This window comes from Balaenoptera acutorostrata, chromosome 3, assembly GCF_949987535.1.
Source record: "Balaenoptera acutorostrata chromosome 3, mBalAcu1.1, whole genome shotgun sequence".
Lineage (NCBI taxonomy): Eukaryota > Metazoa > Chordata > Mammalia > Artiodactyla > Balaenopteridae > Balaenoptera > Balaenoptera acutorostrata.
The window spans coordinates 178086307-178109584 of NC_080066.1; the positions used below are offsets into that span (position 1 = coordinate 178086307).

The 23278-nt window shown below is 46.8% G+C and overlaps 1 protein-coding gene across 4 annotated transcripts in view; it reads right to left on the reverse strand.

Moving 5' to 3' along the window:
* Positions 1 to 23278, reverse strand: part of SETD3 (SET domain containing 3, actin N3(tau)-histidine methyltransferase) — a 72845-nt gene that overhangs the window by 33735 nt on the left and 15832 nt on the right. For all 4 annotated transcript variants that reach the window (XR_450703.2, XM_057542458.1, XM_007178876.3 and 1 more), the window contains 3 exons: positions 21222 to 21370; positions 19119 to 19191; positions 18557 to 18813 (listed from right to left, as the gene is read on the reverse strand). Coding sequence is in view for 3 of the 4 variants with exons in the window: in XM_057542458.1 (XP_057398441.1) it covers positions 18557 to 18813; positions 19119 to 19191; positions 21222 to 21370 (479 nt within the window). In the remaining variant the exon portion in view is untranslated. The remainder of the gene's footprint in view (positions 1 to 18556; positions 18814 to 19118; positions 19192 to 21221; positions 21371 to 23278) is intronic.

Consider the following 23278-nt stretch of genomic DNA (forward strand, 5'->3'; position numbering starts at 1 on the left):
TTTAGTAAGTGAGGCTGAGACAGTGTGAGTGACTGGTCCACGGTCACAAAATGAGCTACTGCCAGAGGACAGGGCCCCAGGGCTCTGAGGTCCAGTCACCAGTCCTCCTGCTGTGCCCACGGCCTTCCCAGTGATTCCTGCTCGGTCGCATCCTTCCAGCGCGGCCAAGAGCTTCGTGAATCAAGACAGGCTTAGCCTACGGAGGGAGTCTCCTTGGTTTTTCACCACCCAGAAATTTGACCAGCATGCCTCCTAGGTCTTTTCACTATCCCAACAAAAGTGTTCGGCAGGACAGGCCCAGGAAGAGAGCCTGATGCCACCTGTCATCTCTCCGACAGAGTCACTCTCTGTTCCTCTACTAAGGCACCAGGATGAGTGTCTTGCTGAAATTAAGCAGCTCCTTTAAATTAAAAAGAAAAACAGTAGGTGAAGCTGGCTTGGAAAGATTTTTCCTTAATGCAGGCTTGATCTGGTCCACAGCTATGTTCTTATGTGCTCTTCATTCCTAGAGCAGCCTGTCCAGGAAGCTAGTGCTACCCACACACTCGAAAGAAAAACCAGAATTGCGTCCAAAAGTGTTGACACTGTGGGTCGGTCACCACCTACTCTCGGCCTCACCCAGCAGTTGTATTTCTTACCCAGTAACTGGTTACCAAGCTCTCGCTGTGTGCCAGCACTCACTGGGCTGGGTGCCCGATCCACGCAGGCCAACCCTGCCTCTGTGGTGCTTCCGCTTTAGCAGGACTCGTGAGTACATGTCCACCGCTTAAAGCATTGTAACTGCTTACGCTGAAATACAAACCAGATTAGTTACTGAGCCGTGGGCACCCCGTAAATGCCTACAGAGTGAGCGACCAATTCCCTTGATTACAGGGTGAAGTCAGCATGATACTGGAGATCCGGAAGGTACATCAGGCTCAGGTAGGAATCTTAAGTTCTTGGGTACCAGTAACTGGGTATGAGTTTAAGTCCTGGAACAGACAGACCAGCAAACAGGCCTCCGTTTTGTCAAATGAGAATCACAGCCAGACCCGGGAGAGTGGTTGTGAGGATTCAGCGTGCTTAATGAGTATCTGGGCACCAAATGCAGCGCTACTGCCGTGCTGGTCCTGCTCCCCCGCTCCCTTGCAGCCTGTCTCTCCACCCTCACTTCCTCTGCCCCGTGCAAACCACGCTCCAGCTGCACTGAGTGGCCAGCATGCGCCCTTTGCCCACGCCCCCCAGTGAACCCCGGACCCTCCTCAGGGTCAGTTACCTCACCCGCCTCTGAGAAGCCTCTCCTCACTCCCCAGTCTCTCTGCTCTCCCCTCGCCTCTGGGCTAGTGCCCCCTACCCCTCGCTCTTCTCTCACAGGACGAGATTTGGTTTTCCGCTAGACGGAGAGCTCCTTGAGGCCAGAAGCCACGTCTGCAGCCCCAGCACCTACCAGCGCTCCTCCCACATCGGTGGTGCTGGGTAACAGGGGCCGACCGCCAGAGAGAAAAGGCCTAGGCGCAGCGGGACTTCCGCATGATTCTGCGACGTGCGGGTCTGTGTGTGACACGGACAGAAACTGATCCTTCCCAACAGACCTTTCTTGGTTTGGGAATAATACTGCTAAGCCCTCCATACACCCTGGTCCAACACTTCACTCCCTCAAGGAAGCTCCATTTCACATCTACATTAGCAGTAACTGAAACACTGCCCTTGTCACTACGCCGCCCACGTTCAGGTGACGAAGTACCAGCACTGAGACCCAGCAGCTGTATCTAGGAGGTCCCTCTGGTTAGCGTACTGACCTGTTAACAGGAAGCTGCTGTCCTTCTGGTTCTAGAAACCACAGCCACTAACTCGCATTAGACTGATGAGAAGACCACACAAGAGCAAGGACCTCCAAGCTGATGGTAGCAGTTCTGATGTAAATGCCACCAAATAAAAACTGGCTTATTAATTTTAAATGATTTCACAGCATTTAAGGAAAAAACATGAGACTGACACAAAGATTTCAGAACTCATTAGAGACAGTCTTGAAATCACTGATATATTTAAATTGAACGCTGCTCGTCTGACAGCTTTTCGTTCAGACGTGCTATTGTGCGCGTGTCACTACGGTTAAGGTTGGGTGAGCACTTCCATTAAAACCTTCACCTTCACGAGCTTATAATTTCACAATAAAGATTTGCTCCAGGCTTGACTTTTGCATACAAAAGATTTCTGCTTGAAATATATATTCCAAAGTACAAAATAAACCTGTCTGAAAACTCAGATACAAAAATTACTTTCGGTGTCTTGCATTCAAACAAGTTAGAATAAGCTAGAAATTTAGGATCAAAAGTTTCCTTTCTAAACCATAAAGGTTAGAAATAGAGAAAGGCTGGTAAAGTCAGCTTAGGAATAAGGGGGGAATAGTAAACTTAAAACCAGTTTATTCCAGAAACCTCAAGGTCATCCTAAACTAACTCTCTCCCAAACTCCTCTCATCCAGTTTGTCACCAGATACGGTCAATCCAACCTTCAGATACTTCTCAAATTCTTCAGGCTAACTGGTCTTCTGGCCTCCCTGCCACGAGGTTATCTTTAAGCAAGCAAACAAACCCAGGCCAACCTGATCACTCTGCTGCCCAGGGCTCCCTATGACATGCAGGGCAGAAACCCCAAAGCCTGCTGAAGGCCCTCGTGCCCTCCCACCCTCCCTCCTTCCTGCACCCTCCATCCCAGCTCCTGGGAATGGGCCTTTCTGTTTCATCCTCCTGCCTTTCACATCCAGTACTGGAACTTTCCTTTATGACATCACAGACGTGTGCTCAAATCCAGCTTCTGGTTATTTACATTAACAGAATGTTATGTTTTAAAACCACATTTTATTCCCTGATAGCTCAGCTGTGTGACAGGGTGGGAGGTAATTGTGGCAACTGAGGATCAGAGAGTTTGAGCCACTTGGGCAGGTGTCATAAAATACAACTACTGAGGCCACAGCCATTTCACCCCACACTGGCCTGAGCCACAGAAGCTACAGGCATCCCAGGGAGATGCAGGGACCCAACTTTCTGGGAGCTGGTCCCTGCTGCCAGCCGCTAAATGACCTCCCTCAAATCCAGCGGCTGCGGCCTCTGCTGGGCCTCGGCTGTCTCCCCTCCTCGGAATGTGTCCTGCCGCCCCCCAACTCCACACCTTTGCTGACAGTAGTTCCCTCCCTCGACCAGACAATTTTGCCTTTCGAGCCCCAACTCAGGTACCACCTGACTGCCCCCCAGGAGCTCAGACAGCAGTCACTGCCTCAGTTTCCCATTTTTGCTCTTCAACGTCTCCTGCCAATTGTTTTCCTCCCATCTCTACTATAAATTTCTACAAGGCAAGGACTCGGATTACTTCTCTATCTCCTTATAGCACCTACCACTGACCTGGAGGAGAAGCCAGCATTCAGCAAAACACCATTATTATTAGAAGATATTTTAAATAGGTAGTTATTTGACTTAAAATTTTTAATGAATACTATTATAATTTTTTCCTGACGAGGCTGAATGTAAATAAAAATAAACACAGTATCCATGATATGTTTTCAATAACTAATATTTAGAACTCACTTTTTCTTGTATGCCAAAAGAATATAATTGATTTGTGAAATGAAAAAATTACCCAAATTGTAACACATGACAAAGCTCGAGGACTAAAGAACACAGGTGGGCCTAAAAGTAACAGCTCTCCAAAAATATAATTCAGGCTTCAACTGTCAATAAGTGTAGGGCATTTTGCTACAGTCATATGTGAGGTGGAGACACCCAGTAATTTCCAGGAGGAAACGGTCGGGGAGAGGGTCAGAAGGAACGCACAGGGCCTCGGAAGGCCACACAGCAACACGCAGAGGAGGAGCAGTTCACCGGAGCGACGTAAGGAGCGGACAACAGGCCCAGCACAGCCCGGAAGCCCTGGCTAGAGCAGAGTCAGTGGAGGGAACGCGGCAGTGGAGGACATCTGGTGGGAAGTGAAGAAAAATGGCCCAGAGCACATCTGCAGAAGACTCTGAACCTGAGCGCAAGAGCCTGGTCGTGAACACCGGCTAAGAAGGAAAGAACAACAGAAGCCGACAGTGTTGTGAAGTACATTTCACGTCACCTAATCTTTCGGAAAATATAGACAGTATTTTATTTCTTACAGAGAAAAATACAGTAGCCCAAGAGAGTATAAACCAGTTTTATGGATACTTACTAGATTAAGTCTGCTAAAAGCAGAGGATCTGATAAATCCTCCCCTCACTGTAAGTTTCACGTCTGGGAAGACAGAGGAAGAAAGGCTAGGACACGGGTGTCCAGGGCCACCGAGCTTTGGGCAGAGTGACGGCATGCTCTGTTAGACTTGCGACAGTCCTGATTTACATGGCTCCTCTGATGTCCCATCAGGTTTAGGGACATCAGAGGACCTTTGTACAAACTGGAAGAAGCTGCCTGCCTGTAAGGACGCAGCTTTGAGGGGACGCAGCTTAGGGAGCGGAGGACAGGTTGGACTTGGGCCATTCACCTCCCACGAGGCCCTGGCCACGCGAGACTCACTTGGAGAGCTGGCAGGCAACCGGCTCCCCGCTGAACGAGCTCTGCCCGAGCTCTGTGTGCCAGGCACTATGCCGGCAACAGTGCCACGGTGGCGCCTGGAGAGCAGGGTCACTCCAGAGGAGGACACAGATAATAAGTCAACACATACATTTTAAAAAAGCATGCTAACTGTGATGGTGAATTTTATCTGTCAACTTGGCTGGGCCACATGCCCAAGTATTTGGTGAAACATTATTCTGGATGTGTCTGTGAAGCTGTTCTTGGATGAGCTTAACATTTAAATCGGTGGGCTCTGAGTAAAGCAGATTGCCCTCCCTAATTGCTCTCCTCCTCATCCAGTCAACTGAAGACCTGAACAGAACAAAGGCCTGACCTCCCCAAAGCAAGAGGGAAGTCTGCAGCAGAAGGCCTTCGGACTTGAACTACAACATCAGCTCTTTCCTGGGTCTCCAGCCTGCTGGCCTGGCCTGTAAATTTTGGATTTGCCAGCCTCCATAATCATGTGAGCCAATTCCTTAAAATAAATCTCCTTCTATATACATAAACACATCCTGTTGGTTCTGCTTCTCAGAAGAGTCCTGACTAACACACTAACATAGTGGATAAGGCAGATCTACTTTAGGGTAAGGGAAAGCCTCACTCAAACTGCAACATTTTAGCTGAAACCAGAAGACTGAGAAGGAGGCAGCCATGCACAGAACTGGGGGAAGCCGCTGCAGAAAGGGAGCAGATGGGGCCAGAGAGGCTGGGCAAGACCAGCGAACTGATCACAGCCAGGGGGCGCGGACTGCAGTGACAGGGAGGGAGGGGTACCCAAGGATTCACCTGAAGTGGGAGGAGGGGCCATCTCAGCAGCCCTGCCCTCTGAGTTTTTCCAAGTGTGATGGTAAACCAGCAGCATGATATAATTTATGTTACAAAAAGATCTCTCTAGTTCTACACACAGACCCAGACAGGAGAGTTAAGAGTGGAAAGACCCTCTGGAAGGCAGGACAGCGGCCTGGACTGGGTGTCCATCATCACTGGAAGGAAAACGAATTCCAAAGTAGGAGAAACGACAGTAAGAAAGCCACTAGCGGGCTTCCCTGGTGGAACAGTGGTTGAGAATCTGCCTGCCAATGCAGGGGACACAGGTTCGAGCCCTGGTCTGGGAAGATCCCACATGCTGCAGAGCAACTGGGCCCGTGAGCCACAACTACTGAGCCTGCGCGTCTGGAGCCTGTGCTCCGCAACAAGAGAGGCCGCGATAGTGAGAGGCCCGCGCACCGCAATGAAGAGTGGCCCCCGCTTGCCACAGCTAGAGAAAGCCCTCGCACAGAAACGAAGACCCAACACAGCCATAAAGAAAGAAAGAAAGAAAGAAAGAAAGAAAGAAAGCCACTAGCTATTTTAAACAAGTCAGAATTGCTCCAGACCAAAAATAAAACAAACAAACAAAAATAACTGACTTGAATATTGAGAAAACTTGTACATGTGACCATAGTCATTGCTGGTGATCTCTTACAAACCACGAAAAATTAGAGAGCTATCTGAACACAGGAAACAGGCAAACATCCCCATAGAACAGAAGAGAATTAAGCTAGGGAACACAGAAGAGAAGTCTGCTCCTGACCCCCTGCACGTTCCAGAAGAGCCACAAAACAGATGATTGAGTGACAGGTGGCCTGAGTTCTGGGACTCTCAGGGGGGCAGGGAGGATTGCAGCCTGCAGAGAGCACAGGCTCTGGGGTCTGAGCCAAACCTGGGACCCAGCCTGGCTACTGCCCACCCGTGAGGCCCGGCAGGTCTGCTCTTCAGTAGGAAAGGGGAATCGCACCTCTCACTGGATGCTGACAGGAGGAAACGAACTAAGGCACAGTGTCTGACCAGTTTTATTAAATGCTCTTTGCTGCTGTTTCGGCTACTGGCTGGTGGCTTTATTCACCCAACAAACCGCGACTGGGCCCTCGCTATGTGTTAGGCCCCTTCCAGCTGAGGATAAAACACAGCCCCTGCCCCCAGTGTGCTGACATTCTGGTTGGGAAGACAGACAAATGAATGAAGAAATACACATATGCTGTCAGGTACTAATGTGCTTTGAGGAAAAAATAGGCCAAAGGCGAGGTCGGAGAGCAGCGGGGGCCCGTCTCTGAGATCACCTTCTCCAACCACCACTGCTCCCATTTAAAAATGACAAAAAACAAAAAAAGTCCTCCTCAACTTCTCAGCTGAAAGGACTCTTCCTTCTCTTTCAATCTATGCCCTCAAACATCACTTTTTACTGAATTAATTTTACAGGCCCAGTAGGCAAGCTTCTGACTAACTTTGTAAACCGTCGATTCCAAGCAGGTGCACCTTGCAGAGAGGTGTTTGCTGAACGAATGCCTCAGCCGGCGGGGGGGAGAGACGGGGAGGGAAGGAGTCGTGGCAGAAGACAAAATCTACTCTTTTGCTCTCAAGTCAGGAAACGACTCAGATGAACGTTCCAGGGAGGCATGTTTTGCCTCCACACAAGGACCGGTCCTCTAAGCAGTTCTCACGCTGGGAAGGGCTGCCTTGTCAGATCGGGCCCTGAGCAGGGACCGCGCTCTAGCAGAGGCCAGAGGACGGCCCTGGAGAGGGTGTGGCCGACCCGCTGAGCCTGCAGGGCTGGCATCTGTATGCTGAGCCCCGCAGAGATGCCTCTTCTTCGCTCCCACACAGCCTGGCTGGCGGGCACCCATGTCTCCTTTCTACAGATGAGGGACTCAGACTCCAACTTAACCTGACCAGGTTTACCTAGCGGGTGACAAGCTCAGACTCGGAGGGACTATTCTTTCTTCTACAGGACACCGACTCCTCCGAAAACTGGCAAGCTGGGTGCAGAATGGATGGCCAGGCAGAGTCGGAAGAAGCTGCTATTAACAAGACTATTTAAAAATTATTATATTGCATGGGCAATTTTTTGGATAATCTGCCCAGCAGAAACACGCTGCTAAAATGAGTTTCCATAACGGTAAAAGATGTGGTCCACCTGATCTAACCCACCAGGGCTAGAATGAAGCACTAAATACTCAAATCAGAGCGCCTGCCCGCATCAATCCTACGTAGAGTTAGTATGCAATGCAAATGCAGGAAGCACACAGCCCGATGAATACCAACAGCAAAGCCCCACCTACACTCGGGCTCTCAAATCCAAGGAAGTCAGGCGGAGTGGACTGCGGTTGTGTCTAATCCACAGCACCTTATGGAATAAGGGCAACAGAACACAGGCGCCTTTGTTCCCTGTCTGTGAACGCTCACTAACCTACCGATTCTGTTAAAGCGATCGTCCTCACCACCTCACTCCATGCAGGTCTACACATTCCCTCAAGCTCACCGGAGGGTGAGCTCAATCCACTCTTCCGCTTGGTACTAAAATGCAGAGGGGGTGGACAGTCCCAGCTGTGCCTCCACATCCAGCTGCCGAGAGGTCCCGGCCCAACTCGAGTAAAAAGGATGTATTAATAATATAATCCCTGATGTTATGGAGGTTCCTCTACTGCCTCTAATTCCTTTTCATGCTTCTACTGTAAATGCTTTTCTCCCTGAGAGAAGGCGAGAAGGATACGCAGAGTGGCCATGGGATGGTTGCAGCCTAAGCCAGAATTTCTTAGGTCATAAGCCATTATGAAAGCAGTACAGCTCTGCAGGGAAGGAACAGAATTTGCATGTCAACATCAACCAGCATGAGCGGTTGCCAATGTGTCTGCTCACTCGGGAGAGTGTTCTCGTAAGGGCGCTTGTCAGAGGTCTCAAAAAATAGAAGCAGGCTCTCGTCTTATCACACACACTCAAACCAAAACAAAACAAAAATAAAACCAAAATTCCTATCCCACAGAACAGGGAATGTAATCACCAGATACAGACCTTAGGGGGCTGGAAAAAAAAGCAGGTTTCAAGAAAAAACAATTCTGAAGCTTTTGTTTTTAAACTTGTATTTTCAAAAAAGTTCTGCTGATCAGACTTGTGGGAAAGACCCGGGACTGGTAAAGCGGGGGCTAGAAAGGGAGAGAAGGAATTGTAAAGAGGATGGGTCTGTGGAGACGAGGGAAGTGGGAAAAACAGCCTCTAGGGTCGGGAGGATCTGGGCTTCAATCCTGACTCGCCACTCGGCCCATCTCCTCACCTGTAAAACAGGGTGATGCCCCCAAAGACTTGGGCCCTAGGACTGGAGGTTTCCACTGAATCTAATTTGGTTAATTCTGTCCCAGATTCTCATGGGAAGGCAGCAGTTCCTGGAATAAAAGGCAAGAAAGCTCTCACAGTGCTGGACACACAGCGGGCATTGCCATGAATGATTACCCTTGTAATGGCTTTGTTGGACTTCCGTTCCCAACTCTGATCAGCAAAGTTGGAAGTTTTTCTCAAGGGGCCCAGGTGACAAGCCGAGTAAGGGGAGGAAGGCTGTCGTTCACAGGAGGACTGCCAGACAGAAGAGCCAGCGGGCCAGCCAAGGGCAGGAGACAGGCGTGCCCTAGCAACCACGGCAGCCTGGAGATCTGGGAATCTTACCTGGAAAACTTCTACAGGAGGACACAGAGCGTGGGGCTGCCCAGCCTCCCCGCTTGTACAGACACCACAAAACGGTGACCTTCCTTAATAACTGCCAAGAAGGAATATGCACCACCGACTGGACGCAGGTATGGCTTCCCCCATTTAGAACCAGGAATACAGAGAAAGAGCATTTCGTTTCTTGAGTCCCTCAAAGGCTGCTGAAACAAAAACTGGAAAAAACAAAGAACACTAGATTCCCAGCAGGTGAAGTCTATATCTATTTGAATTGCTATAACATTATACAAAACAAGCAAACAGTTAAAAACACAAATTAGATGTTTTTAAATGTCATATCTGCAGCCTGTATTTATAAAAATGGTGAAAATTAGATACACGTTTAGAATGAATAATCTACAAAGTCAGAAACCTTAAATAAGGACATGATAAGGACAACACTCATACACATTTAACACAAATTAGTAATGCTCAAGGTCAGCTATCGGGAAAAAGCAAGGACACAGGTCAGTGCATCTCCGCAAGACAGCCAGAGGCTCTACAAAGATCACAAAGTCGCTGGAAACTCTCCAGAGAACATGCAAGCCTGGAGTGATTTTCCTAAGTTCCAGTGTTTCCACTTTTTTATAACATTAAAAGTCAAGTTGGGGCTTCCCTGGTGGCGCAGTGGTTGAGAATCTGCCTGCTAGTGCAGGGCACACGGGTTCGAGCCCTGGTCTGGGAAGATCCCACATGCCGCGGAGCAACTGGGCCCGTGAGCCACAATTGCTGAGCCTGCGCGTCTGGAGCCTGTGCTCCACAACAGGAGAGGCCGTGATAGTGAGAGGCCTGCGCACCGCGATGAAGAGTGGCCCCCACTTGCCACAACTGGAGAAAGCCCTCGCACAGAAACGAAGACCCAACACAGCCATAAATAAATTAATTAATTTAAAAAAAAAAAAAAATTTAAAAAAAAAAAAAAAAAAAAAAAGTCAAGTTGGTAAGGATACATAAAAAGAAAGAAAGAAAGAGAGAGAGAGAGAGAGAGAGAGGACCACCAGCTTCATCCCAGCGTGGGGGAAAGCCAGCAGCCTACGGCTTCCTCTGCGTGTGACCCTCTCCCACCTCTGCACAGAGTGAGACTGAGGCTGGACGGGGGTCCCTCCAGGAGCTGGAAGGAACCCCAGCAGGTGCCCTGTGCAGGCCCAGGGGACGGCACAGCTTTCTGCAAAATAAGAGCCCAAGAGGGATTTTGAACAAGACTGCTCTGCCCTTAAAACTAGACCACTTCTGGGCTTCCCTGGTGGCGCAGTGGTTAGGAATCTGCCTGTCAATTCAGGGGACACAGGTTCGAACCCTGGTCCGAGAAGATCCCACGTGCCACAGAGCAACTAAGTCCGTGTGCCACAACTACTGAGCCTGCGCTCTAGAGCCCGCGAGCCACAACTACTGGAGCCCATGTGCCTAGAGCCCCTGCTCCGCAACAAGAGGAGCCGCCACAATGAGAAGGCCGCGCACCGCAACGAAGACCCAACGCAGCCAAAAATAAAATAAATAAAAATAAATAAATTTATTTAAAAAAAAAACTAGACCACTTCTTTGTCCCAAAAGTAAGACCAGAAAGAGCCGTGGAGAAAGACTGTGAGCCGCCGACCCCGGTTTGGGAGGGCTGGGGTCCGGCCGGCCTGCTCTGACCCGGGCCTGGGAACCCCACATCTCCCACTGCTCCTTTGCAAAGGGAGGATGGACACTGCCTCCCTCACAGGGTGACTGTCAGGACTAAAGCCCTGAGGAGAGAGCCCAGGGAGGGTCACCCCGATGGGGCAGCTCTGTCCCCACGAAGCATCTTCTGATAGTGACCACGGGTCCATACAACAAGCTCAGGAGCCACTCCCACCTCCCGGTCCGGCCAGTGCTCCAGGGCACCCGGCACAGAACACGACTCACAGGACGGGAAGAGGCCCCTCGGACTCCGGGCACAGCTTGGAATCAGAGGGCATCATTCTCTCCCCATCACATCCTGCATCTCCAACCAGTGCCCTCACCACAGAAGCCACATTTACCTCGATACCCCCAGCCACTGAAGCGCCTTCTCTCATCCCCACCATCGCCTGACTCACCTCCTCTGTGTCCCACACCCCCCGACCCTGCGTCAGGAGTCGCGACATTGTCAGGAATTTGGCTGAGAACAAGAGCGTCACATACGGAACACACGTGCCTCTGGGAGGGAACTTACGTGGGAACGAGGGCAGGAGCAGGGTATCCAGGAGGTGGTGCCCACGGCCAGGCTTTCAACTCTGTACTATGTTTACAACTTTTTCCTAAGTCGAAAAAATTATTTCAAAATAAAAAGTTCAAAAACACCTCTTTGTACCCCCAGGGACATTAGTCCCGGTCCCCAGGTGTGGTGCCTCACGCTTGAGATCTTCAATAAACAGTAGCTGAATGAACAATCAGGAGGATACAATGGGCTAAAAACAAAAAGAAGGGGAGCGAATCCAAGGTCAGGAGGAGAAGGTGGGTTGGTTTACCTGGAAGGAAGACCCTTACACAGGTTTCTAGGCAGAGGGGAAGGGCCAACGGAGGGAGAAGCCGGCTACAGAGAGCCCCCCAAGCTCCCCACAGCCTCAGGGATGACGTGGAGGAAACCTGCACGTAAACCGGGGGTGCCCGCCACCACCTCAGCTACCAGCGGAAGTCAAGTTCCATGAACGCAAGTGCACACCCTTCCTTGCGGGGCTCTCGGGTACGCGCACCCACACGTGTCTAGGACAGCATTTGACACCCACGTACATCGCCTGCATGTATCAAGGTGCTGGATCTTTAAAGTATGCTGAGGCCCAGGGGCTTCACTCAAATCTGATGTTCATTCCTGCAGGCCTCATGCATGATCAGATTTCTCTATGTACATGCATGATCAGATTTTTCTCTATGAGCTTCAGGACAACAGAGGTAAATCTATCTCCAGCAAAAATTCACGTCTGTGCTCGTCTCCTGTGGCCCCGTCAGGGACAAGGAGAACAGCGAGCAATGGGACAGCAACCGACGTTCAGCCACAACTGCCACGGGATGCCGAGAACCAGAAGTGGCACCTTCCTTGGCCTCTGGGCAGGCCCTGTTCGCAGCAAGCTGTGAGTCTGGCTGCGCGGGTCTCCTGCCACCACGGGCCTGGCCAGGTGGGAGAAGCTGCCGGTCCGGGAGGACGGCCAACTTAACACAGCCTCCCCCTGTCCTGCAGCATTAGGCAGGAAAGGCGGAAGCCTTGAAATAAAATTCACAGCACTTAACACACACAGGAGTCTATCCATCAGCCCCTTCCCCTGCACCTCTCAGATTCGATCAGCATAAAAAGAGGAGATCCAAGTAAGGTGCGATAAATCACTTAAACAATGAGATCAATGGGAAAATAGTAATTTTATAGATATGCCTCTATGCTGTTAAACCCCGTACACTTGAATTTACTTAAAAGAGCATCACATTCAAGCTCAACAGCACAGGAAAATGTGCGCATCCCAAGAGAGCTCTTAACCTTGGGAGCTCTTAACTCCACATCGCAGTGCCCAGCCCACTACATGGGATTATCAATAGACAAACAGCTCATTCACAGGATCTGTTCATTTCTTCTTCACTGACATGGGTGAGAAATATTTGGACTATCATTCATCTACGTTAAGTCAAGATATGATTTTCTTCATTTTCTCACAATCACACCACTTCAAAGTTGGGTTTAAGCCAAATCCTACTTTTTTCCCCACTGATTTCTATCACAAAACTAGTCATATATTTCCATGCAAAAGTCCCACCTTGGAGCGGAACTTTGGAATGTCCTGGTCTGTCAGGCGTACTTTTATAGGTTAAAGCTCTGCAGCAGTTTTAAAGGCCAAGTTCTGCCTCTACTATTAATCCTCTCTTCTTCCCTGGCGCCCCCCTTCACAAACTGACAGGAAGAAATTCTACCACCACTCAGGTTCTCAATCCCCACAAGCCTTTTCCAGCATTTGGCTGAGCCACAATTTCTAAATTCAGCTTCCTGAGTTTTGGGGCTGACATTTCTCAACCATGAGGCTGCAGTAGAATGTTTCACCAGCAGGTGTGAGATCTTAACTGCAGGTATGCACAAAAAATTCCCTGAGTTTGAAGCTTCTGGTTACATACTATCATCTGTTAGATACCTAAAGGACACACTGTATACTGCACATCTCAAGAAGAATACAATGCAGATACAATGTAAAAACCTTAAAGAACCGTGAAGCCCAAGCGCTACTGCACAGATGAGGACGAGCAGAGGCCTGGAAAGACTTTTAAACCAACTCTGTGAAGCGAACTAAAGACAGAAAGTAACCTGAACTACCAAGCGGCCGCACTCAAAAGCCTTTGACCAAGAAAATATGCTGGGAGGAAATTATTTTCCTAGTTCTTAGGCAACAACAAGCAGAGAGAGAGAGAGAGAGAGAGAGAGAGAGAGAGAGAGAGAGAGAGAGAGAGAGAGGTTTCTCTAAACATTAAGAATGCAATGCAGAGAAATTTACCTAAAGGCCTTTATAATTCCTAGAAGTTAGTATTAGTGCCAGTTTTCTTTTAGAATAAACATCCTAAAGGCTGAAGCAAGATGACTATAAACATGTCTCTGTGCTCCTCTCCCAGGGACTTGGGATCGCCACCACACAGGGACCAGCCGTGCTTGCGTCACACTGCTGGTGCCCCCAGGAGACAGTGGCCGGGCCGGGACTGGCAGACCTTCAGGCCAGCGGCCAGCTCAGGAGAAAAAGAATGAGTTTCGGCTCAGACCAGAGTTTGGTCTGCATCCCCAGAAAAATGACTTTAAACTGGAAGTCATAACAAAAAACTGCAAATCAGGTTCTGGAATTTGAGCCCCCAAATGGTATGCCAGGGTTTGTGATTATAGCACACATACACATGTCTCTGGGAAGAGGGTTCCCAAGACCCTGAAAAAGGTTAAGAGCTACAATGCCAAAAAAAAAAAAAAAAAAAAATCAAACTGAGGGCAGGTCGCTGTACTGAAAATGTTAAACATGAACTGCTGTAATCCTACTCACTCTCCCCTGAGCGATAATGCATTGCTGAAGTGATCTGTCTACTAAAAAGGAGAAAAAGTCCAACACCCAAGCCTGGAAAAGCATAAGATGTATGGTTTGGTACTGAAGTGAGAAAACATGACACATAAAATAACAGCAGTACCGTGTTAACACTCATGTTTACTCTCAATTGTTATTGATGACTTCTATAAGCACTGGGAACATCCTGAAACCAGAAGAACAGCTAGACTCAAAATATGATTTTTAAAAAGATAACTCGTGCTTAAATCTGTTTTTCTTTGTCGTGAATTCTTACGCAAAAACCTTCTCCTCCACAGCCTAGACCCCCTGGTTGTCTCAGCAGTACGTCTCATTCTGGGCTGCCTCGCGTTCCTATTCCAACAGGCACAGAAATCAAATCATCGATTAAGAAATTTTCTGCCAAAGCTCATTCTGATGTATTTTCAATTTGCAATCATCTCTTCTGCTGCCTATTTTTACCAACGTTAAGTGACTGTCACATTTTCTTTTACTGAAAAAGAACCACCCTTAGACTGACCACACCGTGGGGCTCACGGCATTTACTCCGCATGAAGCCATACTTCTCCCGCTGGAATGTGGGTTCCAGGGATGCACAGGCAGGTGGGGTCATGGGAGAAATTGGGCTGTTTTCCTACAGCGCCAGGCTGACCTGATAGTAAGTCATTCCACATGATTGTTAAACCACAGCAAACATAAACAATCGCACGAATTTTTAATATTTAGAAACACGAGATAAAAAACCAATGATAGTAACAACAAAAGCATGAGATACCGAAGCAACATGAGTTTGTGAAGAGTCACTTGGGTCTAGGCCCTAGTCTTGCAGGAATACTCTTCATTATCCGTGGCCAATAGGAGTTTTTAGTAGGAAAGTTAAGAAATACTACCATAAGGTACTACAGGGACAGGGGAGATGCAACTTAAAACAATAAAACACAAAACTACCAAACGGCATGGCCTGAAGGCTCAAAACACAAAACAGTAACAGAAATAGAGCATTTCTATGACAAGTACTTCTGTACTGAGGGCCTCGCGTAGATCAACTCATTTCGTCCACTCAGCAACCCTGGGAGACAGGTGCTGTATTATCTCATTTTGCAGAAAAGGAAAGAGAAGCACAGAGACCTGGCAAAAATGATGCTGTGGGGATTTGAACCCTGGCAGGCCAGCTCCAGAGCCCACCCTCTCCACTACCATGCCGCCCTGGCTGGGGTGGCTTCAACCGCGACCTCCGTGGTGTTTCCTCATGCCACAGGCATTGCAGCCCGGCACTGTGCTGGGGGCTTTGATGAACAGCCCAACTTGGGCTGACAACAGTTACACTGAAAAATGGGTCTTCTACTTCTACCTAACAGATCAGGAGACAAACACAGAGGGGTAGGGTAAAGCAACAAATGCCAAATTATATTTAATTTAATAATAAATATATTTATTAGGATTTCAACTCAGGCTTGTCTGACTACAAAGCTCAGGCTCTTTCTGTGCGGCCTCTCTCTCTTGGGCAGATTATCCCACTGCTGCTTCGACCCTTCCTGAAACCACCCTCAGTCAGGGCTGCCCCGTTCGGGGCACATGGTCCTTCCCCTCCCATCAGTTAAATGCCCCCTTCCTGACTGAACTCTCACCAGCTTATGTGGAGAACTGATGATAGTCCACCACACAAAGTTCATTTTCAAAACGCAATTTCAAGGATCTCGACTCGACTCCTTGGTCCAAGTCTGTGTTTGTAAAGAGTAATCTGAATTTTACACTTAGAGTTTTTCAATCTCTGTTCCCCTGTACTTATATCCTTAACAAGTCAAACATCTCCAAACCTAGTCTTATATTTGTAAGTTTTTAAAAAGAAGTGATGTTTGTTAAATGACAGCCAGCAGAAAAGCACTTTAAAATATATTCTCCTAGCTACAGCAGGCAGCTAAAGCCGGGGGGATCTGGAACTGGCCCATGAAGACTTTCTGACATATGGGGGCAGTGACCGGCAACCAATGTCAGTCAGGCCCCAGGCATCCAATCACTAGAAGGGATTGATGGTGATTTCTGGAATCACATAGGTATTTGAGGTGCTCTGTCCTCTATATGTAAATACAAAGCAGGGTTTCTCAGCCTTAGCACTATTGACATTTTGGGCTGGACAATTCCTTGTTCGGGGGCTGCCCTGCACATCATGAGAAGTTCAGCAGCAACCCCAGCCTGGATGCCAGTGGCATTCCCCCCCTCCCCAAACCTAACAATCAAAACTGTCTCCAACTGTTACCAAAATACTCTCTCAAGGGCAAATACCCTCTCAACCGCCCAGCTGAGATGCACTGATGTAAAACAGAAGAAGCTATTACGTGGTCACAGACACACCTTGCTTTCTCTTCGGTTTGATGCTTTTGACAGTCAAGAAAAGTACAGTTTGACTGCATCTTTAAATCATTTTTAAAATTTATGATTCTGCATATATTTTTTTTTTCTTTTTGCCTTTTGACCCCCTTCACCCATTTTTAAAATCACGACCATTATTTTCAAATACTCAAGATTGGCTTAATTATGCAAAAAAGCCAACACTTGATTGCCTGATAATTCCACATTTGGATATACCTTGTTTCACATTTATTAATTAAAGTTTTCAATAAAAAGGAAGAATAAATAAATAAAGGAATAGTAAAAAGGAATAATGAATAGATTCATTAATGCTTTAAGACTGTGGTTGTTTTTTTAAAAAGGATATTTGGAGTCATTATAAGTTATCCAAATTGTTCTTGTTAGTCATGTGAGAATTTTATTACTCTTAGAAAAACTTCTGCATTAAAGTTTATTTTTAGAATGTCCTCTAGTTCCTGAGATGTTCACAATACTACTATTTACTACACAGACGGTGGTATAATTCGGTCACCTAAACATCATCTAAAGGGGTTTATTTCAGAGGGTTATTAAGAGACCTGGCATGAGGTAGTTCCATCAAAATGAACAGAGTATTTTAGTGACTCACGGTCATTTCAAATCTCATCGAACCTCGAAGCAAAACTGCACTACTTTGTTAATACTGAAATAAACAGACCGGTGAGTGTAATGAAAATCCAAAGATCACACCAAGCCAGCTGTCAGGAGACTCGGCATCGTTCCAGAACCCTCGACCTGACCACAGAGGCAGCTCCTCTCGGGGTAGGCCGCCGGCCTTCGCCATCTCACAGCCCCGATTTGAGAAACACATGCGTGAAAAGAGCTGGTTTCCAGTTTGCTGCCTAACAATAGGAAATGACAAAGGCTTAGACCTGCTAGGGTCAGCTTCGCTTTTATTAGTCATTGAAGAAACACAATTAAGAACTAGGAATAAAAGCACAACCCTTTCAGGTCACGAAGAGCCACGTCACACTTTAGACTGCAGGATTGTAGGTGCAAACTAACCGAATAATCAGAGTTTTGGTCTGGCTCCATCAATATTTTTCAAACCAAGCACACTCAAAATAAATGCTATATACATATTATATGATAATTCTTAAAGGCTTCCTGAAGTTTAAAGTTTAGAAAAACAGCGATTTCTACTTGAAGACAAGAGTCATAGTTTTTTATGTATTTGAAGTATTTGATGCGGGGAGGATATAATTTTGAGTGTAACATTCTTGTGCAGTAAGCATGCTGTAAGGTTAAATGATGAATACAAAAACATTATTTCCTGTAGCAATGAAAACATAGCAGAGACAGACCAGCTAAGGAACAACCAAATCAAGCCGAATCCAGGTTATCGAATTACCCAAAGAAAAGGGAAAGGGAGCAGCTCACTTTCCCACTTGCCACCTATTAGGTACAGCAGTCCAGGAGCTGATTCGTGGGCATATGAGAAAGGGGCCAATCAGGAGGCAGAGACACTCGCCCTTTCTTAGCTCCCAAGGGAACCCTGACACTGGCCCTCAGCCGTCTGAATGCTGTTCAAATGGAAAGGAAAAAGAACGCTGGCTGAACTGCCAAAACACAGCAAGGAGCAATCAGGTGTAATCCAAATGTTCATGACCTTATAGAGATTTCCATGTGACACTTCTACTTAGAACTAATTAAAATTAATATAATACACAGTACACTTTGCAAAACATAAAGAAATCAATTGTCAATATTTTACTACTAATATACGCATGAAGAACCCACAAATGGACTTTCATTTTCTTGGAAAATTTAGACATGGGGCATATCTTTTTGTACTAGATAGATTGTAGAGCTTCTAAAAGTCCATGGTTGTCTTTCGTTTTCAGAAAAATGGAGTGACTTTCATAACTTAGGAGCAACCGCTGCTTGTTTTAACACTGGGCACTGAGGAAGTCAGATGTATTCCAATCACATTTCAGTGACATTTCTGTAAAAACAGAAACAATGCACTCGATGCCTTTTACCTTAAAAAGCAAAATGTTTAGGTGGAACATTTAAGCAATCAATTTCCCTCCTTCCCCACCCTGTGACACATCCTCTAAACAGCTCCCAGCCACTCACCTGGATGACCTTATAGAAGTAGGCGTACTGCCGCGCTGTGTTCTTATACTGGCTGAAGACGTCATGTATGGCCTGTGTGGACTGAAGGTAGCGAACCTCATCCTCTTCGAAGTAGAGAGGGGTGTCGTATTCGCTGGGGAGGGTCTGAATGTAGGGTTGCCAGAAAGAGTTAGGGTCGGCTCGCTCACACAGCAGATGAAAGGCTAGTGTGATGTTTCCCATGGCTTGAAGAATTCGGTCTTGAGAATACAAGGGCCCTGAATTAACCCAGAAGGTAACAGCATCAGTTCCACACACTGCTTTAAAAAGTGCTCATTCAAAACATATATTAAAGTTATAGGAATATCTTGATAGTCATGTAACATTTAAGGTAAGGTGCCCTCTTCTTTTGACATTCTTCTACTACGTCAGATTACAAGTGTGGAAAACACTTCATGTGGATTTGGGGAAATATTTCACTAGTCGAGAAAACGACCAAATATGGTCCCTAGTGCCACAAAATGAAATTTTATATATTTTTATCATTTTTGCTCTGCTTTGAACAAACAGAAATTATTCTCACCCAGCACTGAATTTTTAGCAGATTCAACAGTCATTAGTAATTTTCGTGGAACCCATAAAAATAATTCTTCTGCCTAGGAGGAAAAAAATAATAGTAGAATCACCAAGACATGTTACAATCGTCAATCCAGCTACATCTATGGTCAGAAATCCAATCACAATGAAATACAACTTAAGGTTGCCTATAAGCATTTCATTTCTAATTATCAAATACACCCTTAAATGTAAACATTTATGTTACAGTTAAATGAGTAGAAGCATCGTTTCGAATGCTGTTTCCAAAGAAAAACTATATACACTGAGGAAAAAAAATCAAAAAAGCGACTTCCAACTATAATTCGAAGCAAATATAACAATTTGGGAATACAGCACAAGGCTGTTTACTTATTCTTTGCTGTACTTAAGTTCTAAAAACAAAACAAAACAAATTCTACCTCCAACAAAAACCCTAACCTGCCAGTGTGAATTGCTATTGAGTTTCTGAAGCTAGAGTAACATTCCTTCCTCCACATGCTTGACCTTAAAGCACACAGATACCAGCGAAAGCACAAGCCCGTAAGACATATTCTGGTTACTAATTTTTTCCCAAGGCATTATCTCACTACTTTGGCAACACGAGATGCTTCTTTTCAGGAAGTCCTGTACATGTGTCTATACTGCCTGAAGCATGCACATCAACGTAGTACCTTGAGTGTGGTGATGGTGTCACGGGTATATGCATATGTCCCAGCTCATCAAAACATATATGTTAAATATGTGTGATTTTGTATATCAATTATGCCTCAATAAAGCTTAAAAAAACATGCACATAGTGAAGACAGACCACCGCTAAGATATTCTGGGCGGCATCCATACTAATGATGCTTCTCATCAGACATGAGAAAAATGTGTGACAGCTGGTTTACTCTTGCCTTTTACCAAGGTCTACTATTTATTTTTATGTGTGTCTCGTCCCTTCCTATATATTATAAGCCTCATGAAGGAAGAGACCCTGGTGTTTTTGGAAGCATGGTAATAATAACAAGCAAGGTACTATTCACACACTAGATATTTAACAGGTATCTAATAAACCAGTGCATGGCTTATCAAGGTATCACTGAAAAGTAAACTATGACTTGACCAGAGATGTTGCTGGAAGTTTGAAGGGACCCAAATAAATAACATCCATTTCCCCCACCCAAGTTCTGAACCAACTGAGAGAGACACAAGAATACAACATATGGTGACACAAAATATCACCTACGGAATCCCAGAATTAGACAGACTCCCCACCTAGTTACAGGCAGGACTGGAGCCCCGACAGGCCTCCCCACGTGTGGCCCGCCCTGTAAAACTCCCAGGGCGGAGAGAGCAGGGGAGAGAACACATATGGCAACCAGCTCCCACGGAGAAAAAGGCCAAGCCCAGATCCTTCTTCCAAAACCATCAGATCGTTACACCTCCTCTCTAGGAGCGGCATGAGTGAGGGCCAGGGAGAAGCCGAGAGCCCCGCCGGGGGCTGCTGCTCCCTTCATCTGGAAGGAAGGACCGAGCGTGGAGAAGAGCATTTGTCCCTTAGCGCATGGATATTTCTCTTCTTCTTTCCCCTCCCCTCTGCTGCTGCTGTCTCCGTAAGTGCCACCTCCAGCCACTCAGTTACCCACTCCAGGAAACCGGTCCGCATCCTCGACACTGCCCATCCTCCACACCCGCCCCACATCCAATCCATCACAGGGCCCTGTGTGCTCTCCCTCCCAACCACCCAAGACCACATCCTCCTCTTCACTCAAATCTCAAAAGCCCGCGAGGCGTGTTCTCTGGTCTCCTAACAGAGGTTCAGAGATGTGACCCGACTTGCCCCACTCACTGGTTAATAGCACAGTTCCAAGGAGGACGACCTGGGAGGGGCTGTCTAGAGCCCTGGGCTGCGGCCCCTCAGGACCACGAGGCCAGCTGGGAGACTGCGGGTCAGGGAGCTGGAGCGAGGGCTGCACGCTGCCGACACGCCCACGGTGTGCTCAGGACAAGCCCGAGACGCCTGTCTCCAGGTCCTGGGCCCTCCACGCCACACCACCCGGACGCTCTTAGAGCCGCTCCCGGACCAGCGGCTCACCTACAAACTCACCTTGATATCTCTCGTTGCTCTCAGACCGAAGCCCTCTTCTTTGAAGTTCACCATTTCAAAACCCTCAACAGAGGCTCCATTTTCAGAGGCCCATTTCATTAGATCAGGAAAGTAATCTTCTCTTTTTCCATCAAAAGTAACAGACAGACCTATATCAATCCATGTTTTAGAAAACAAGAGCTACTTTTAGAACATATATCAGTCATGCTGCTCTCAGAAAATAAAAAACAGACCACTGGAACTAACTACCTAGAAATAGTAATAAGACTCCTATCTTGGAAAAAAAAAAAAATCAAAACTGACCACCAGATGTCACAGTACATACCTTAACTAGTGACAGGAAAGGTGAGTTAAAATCCTGAATGCCCTGCTGGCTACAGAGCAGTAGCTGCTGGTCCCAGGTGATATGAATATTGGCGGTCAGGTGCTATTAGGTGAAATAACAGGGATGGGGAAAGCCTTCATGACCGCTGCAGGTTTCTAGAGCAACCTGCCATCTCCCATGTGCACACTTTAACAAAACTCCCACGAAAACAAAAATCAGTAGCTCACATACATGCACAAGGAGATGTGTGTAAGGAGGAGCCCTAGACCCTGATTCTAAGAGCACAAAACTGGAGAGCTCTGAATTTCGTCCAGCAACTTAAATGAGCAGGACCTATATGTATCACTGTAAGTGAAACACAAAACTGAACGCTATTTTTCTGAAAGTCCAGTAGTATGATACCATTTACGTAAATACCAATTACTACCATCTATTTGTATGGGGTTATACGTGAAGCAGAAACACATTCACTGTAAAGACAACCCCCCCCGACGGGGAGGGGAGGGGAGGGAGTGGGATGGAAGTGTGGGGCTTCAGCTGTGCCTGAAACGCCTAACTTCTTAAAAACAAATATAAGAACCAATCAAAGCACGGAGGGAGGGGAAGAGATCGGACCAGTAGGTGAGAAGGAAGGAAAGAAGAACTTGAACCAACAAGACTCTGGCATGTATCCAATTGAGATAGTAGCTGCTTAGGTGTTATTTTCGGCACTTTTCAGCACGTTTGAAATATCAAAAAGGATGAAAATCCATGCATAGGAAAAATCATTATTTTTTTGAGGAATACAGAGAGAGGAACAGGAACTTCGACCACATGAGGTGCTGGGCACAGAACCCAGCCCAGGGCCTGTGGCCATGTCCCCAAGACACAATTCATGGTTAACTGGATCTGTGACGCGGGACTGCCTGGCCTGGGGCCGTGCCAGGCTCGGTCTGCAAAGGCACCTGCTAAATGGAGAAAACTGACTTTGTTAGGGACACTCTAAAACAGAATTTACTCTTCCCTTATTGAGAACTAGTGAATGCTCTAACTTCAGTGCCAGTTATAGTAAACGGTCTCTACTCAGCAGAGAAACTCAGGATGTAAAAAAACTTTTCAGCAACCAATTTGGTGAGCCAGGATTAGCACAGTTTACCATTTAATGCAAATTAACACATTATAAAAGAACCCGTCCCCATTGAGGGTTTGAGACTATCTAACCTAAAGACTGCATGTTTGCAGATGTGCATGGGAGAGCGGTAAAACTACTCCCTAAGACTCCCTAAGACGGCAAATACAAAACAAACCGTCTTCCCACTAACTTTCATGGCAATAAATAAAAGGGGAGTCAAAGAAGTTCTCTCATCCTTCTAAACGCAGGCTCCTTATTATGTTTTCTCCTTCTACCTTCCGTGTGGCCTGCATACAAATCTACTTTTTGTGCTTTACAGCACAAAAACAATAGGTATATTGAATACGCTTTTCTGAATTGACACTTGGCCCCACTGCCAGCCTGACTGAGAATCATTAAGATGCCTACTGAATACACCCTGGAAAAACACAGCTTGAGAAATGTAACTACATCTCTTATTAAATCAAGACATATTTGAGTTCATCATACATCTTGACAAGACATTAACCAATCCGTATATATTTGTGTGTTGACCACACAACACCATGTACTGACCTCAAACCCTAAAGGAAACACAGGATGCAAAAACAAATTTAAATATGTATTTCATAAAATAAAAAT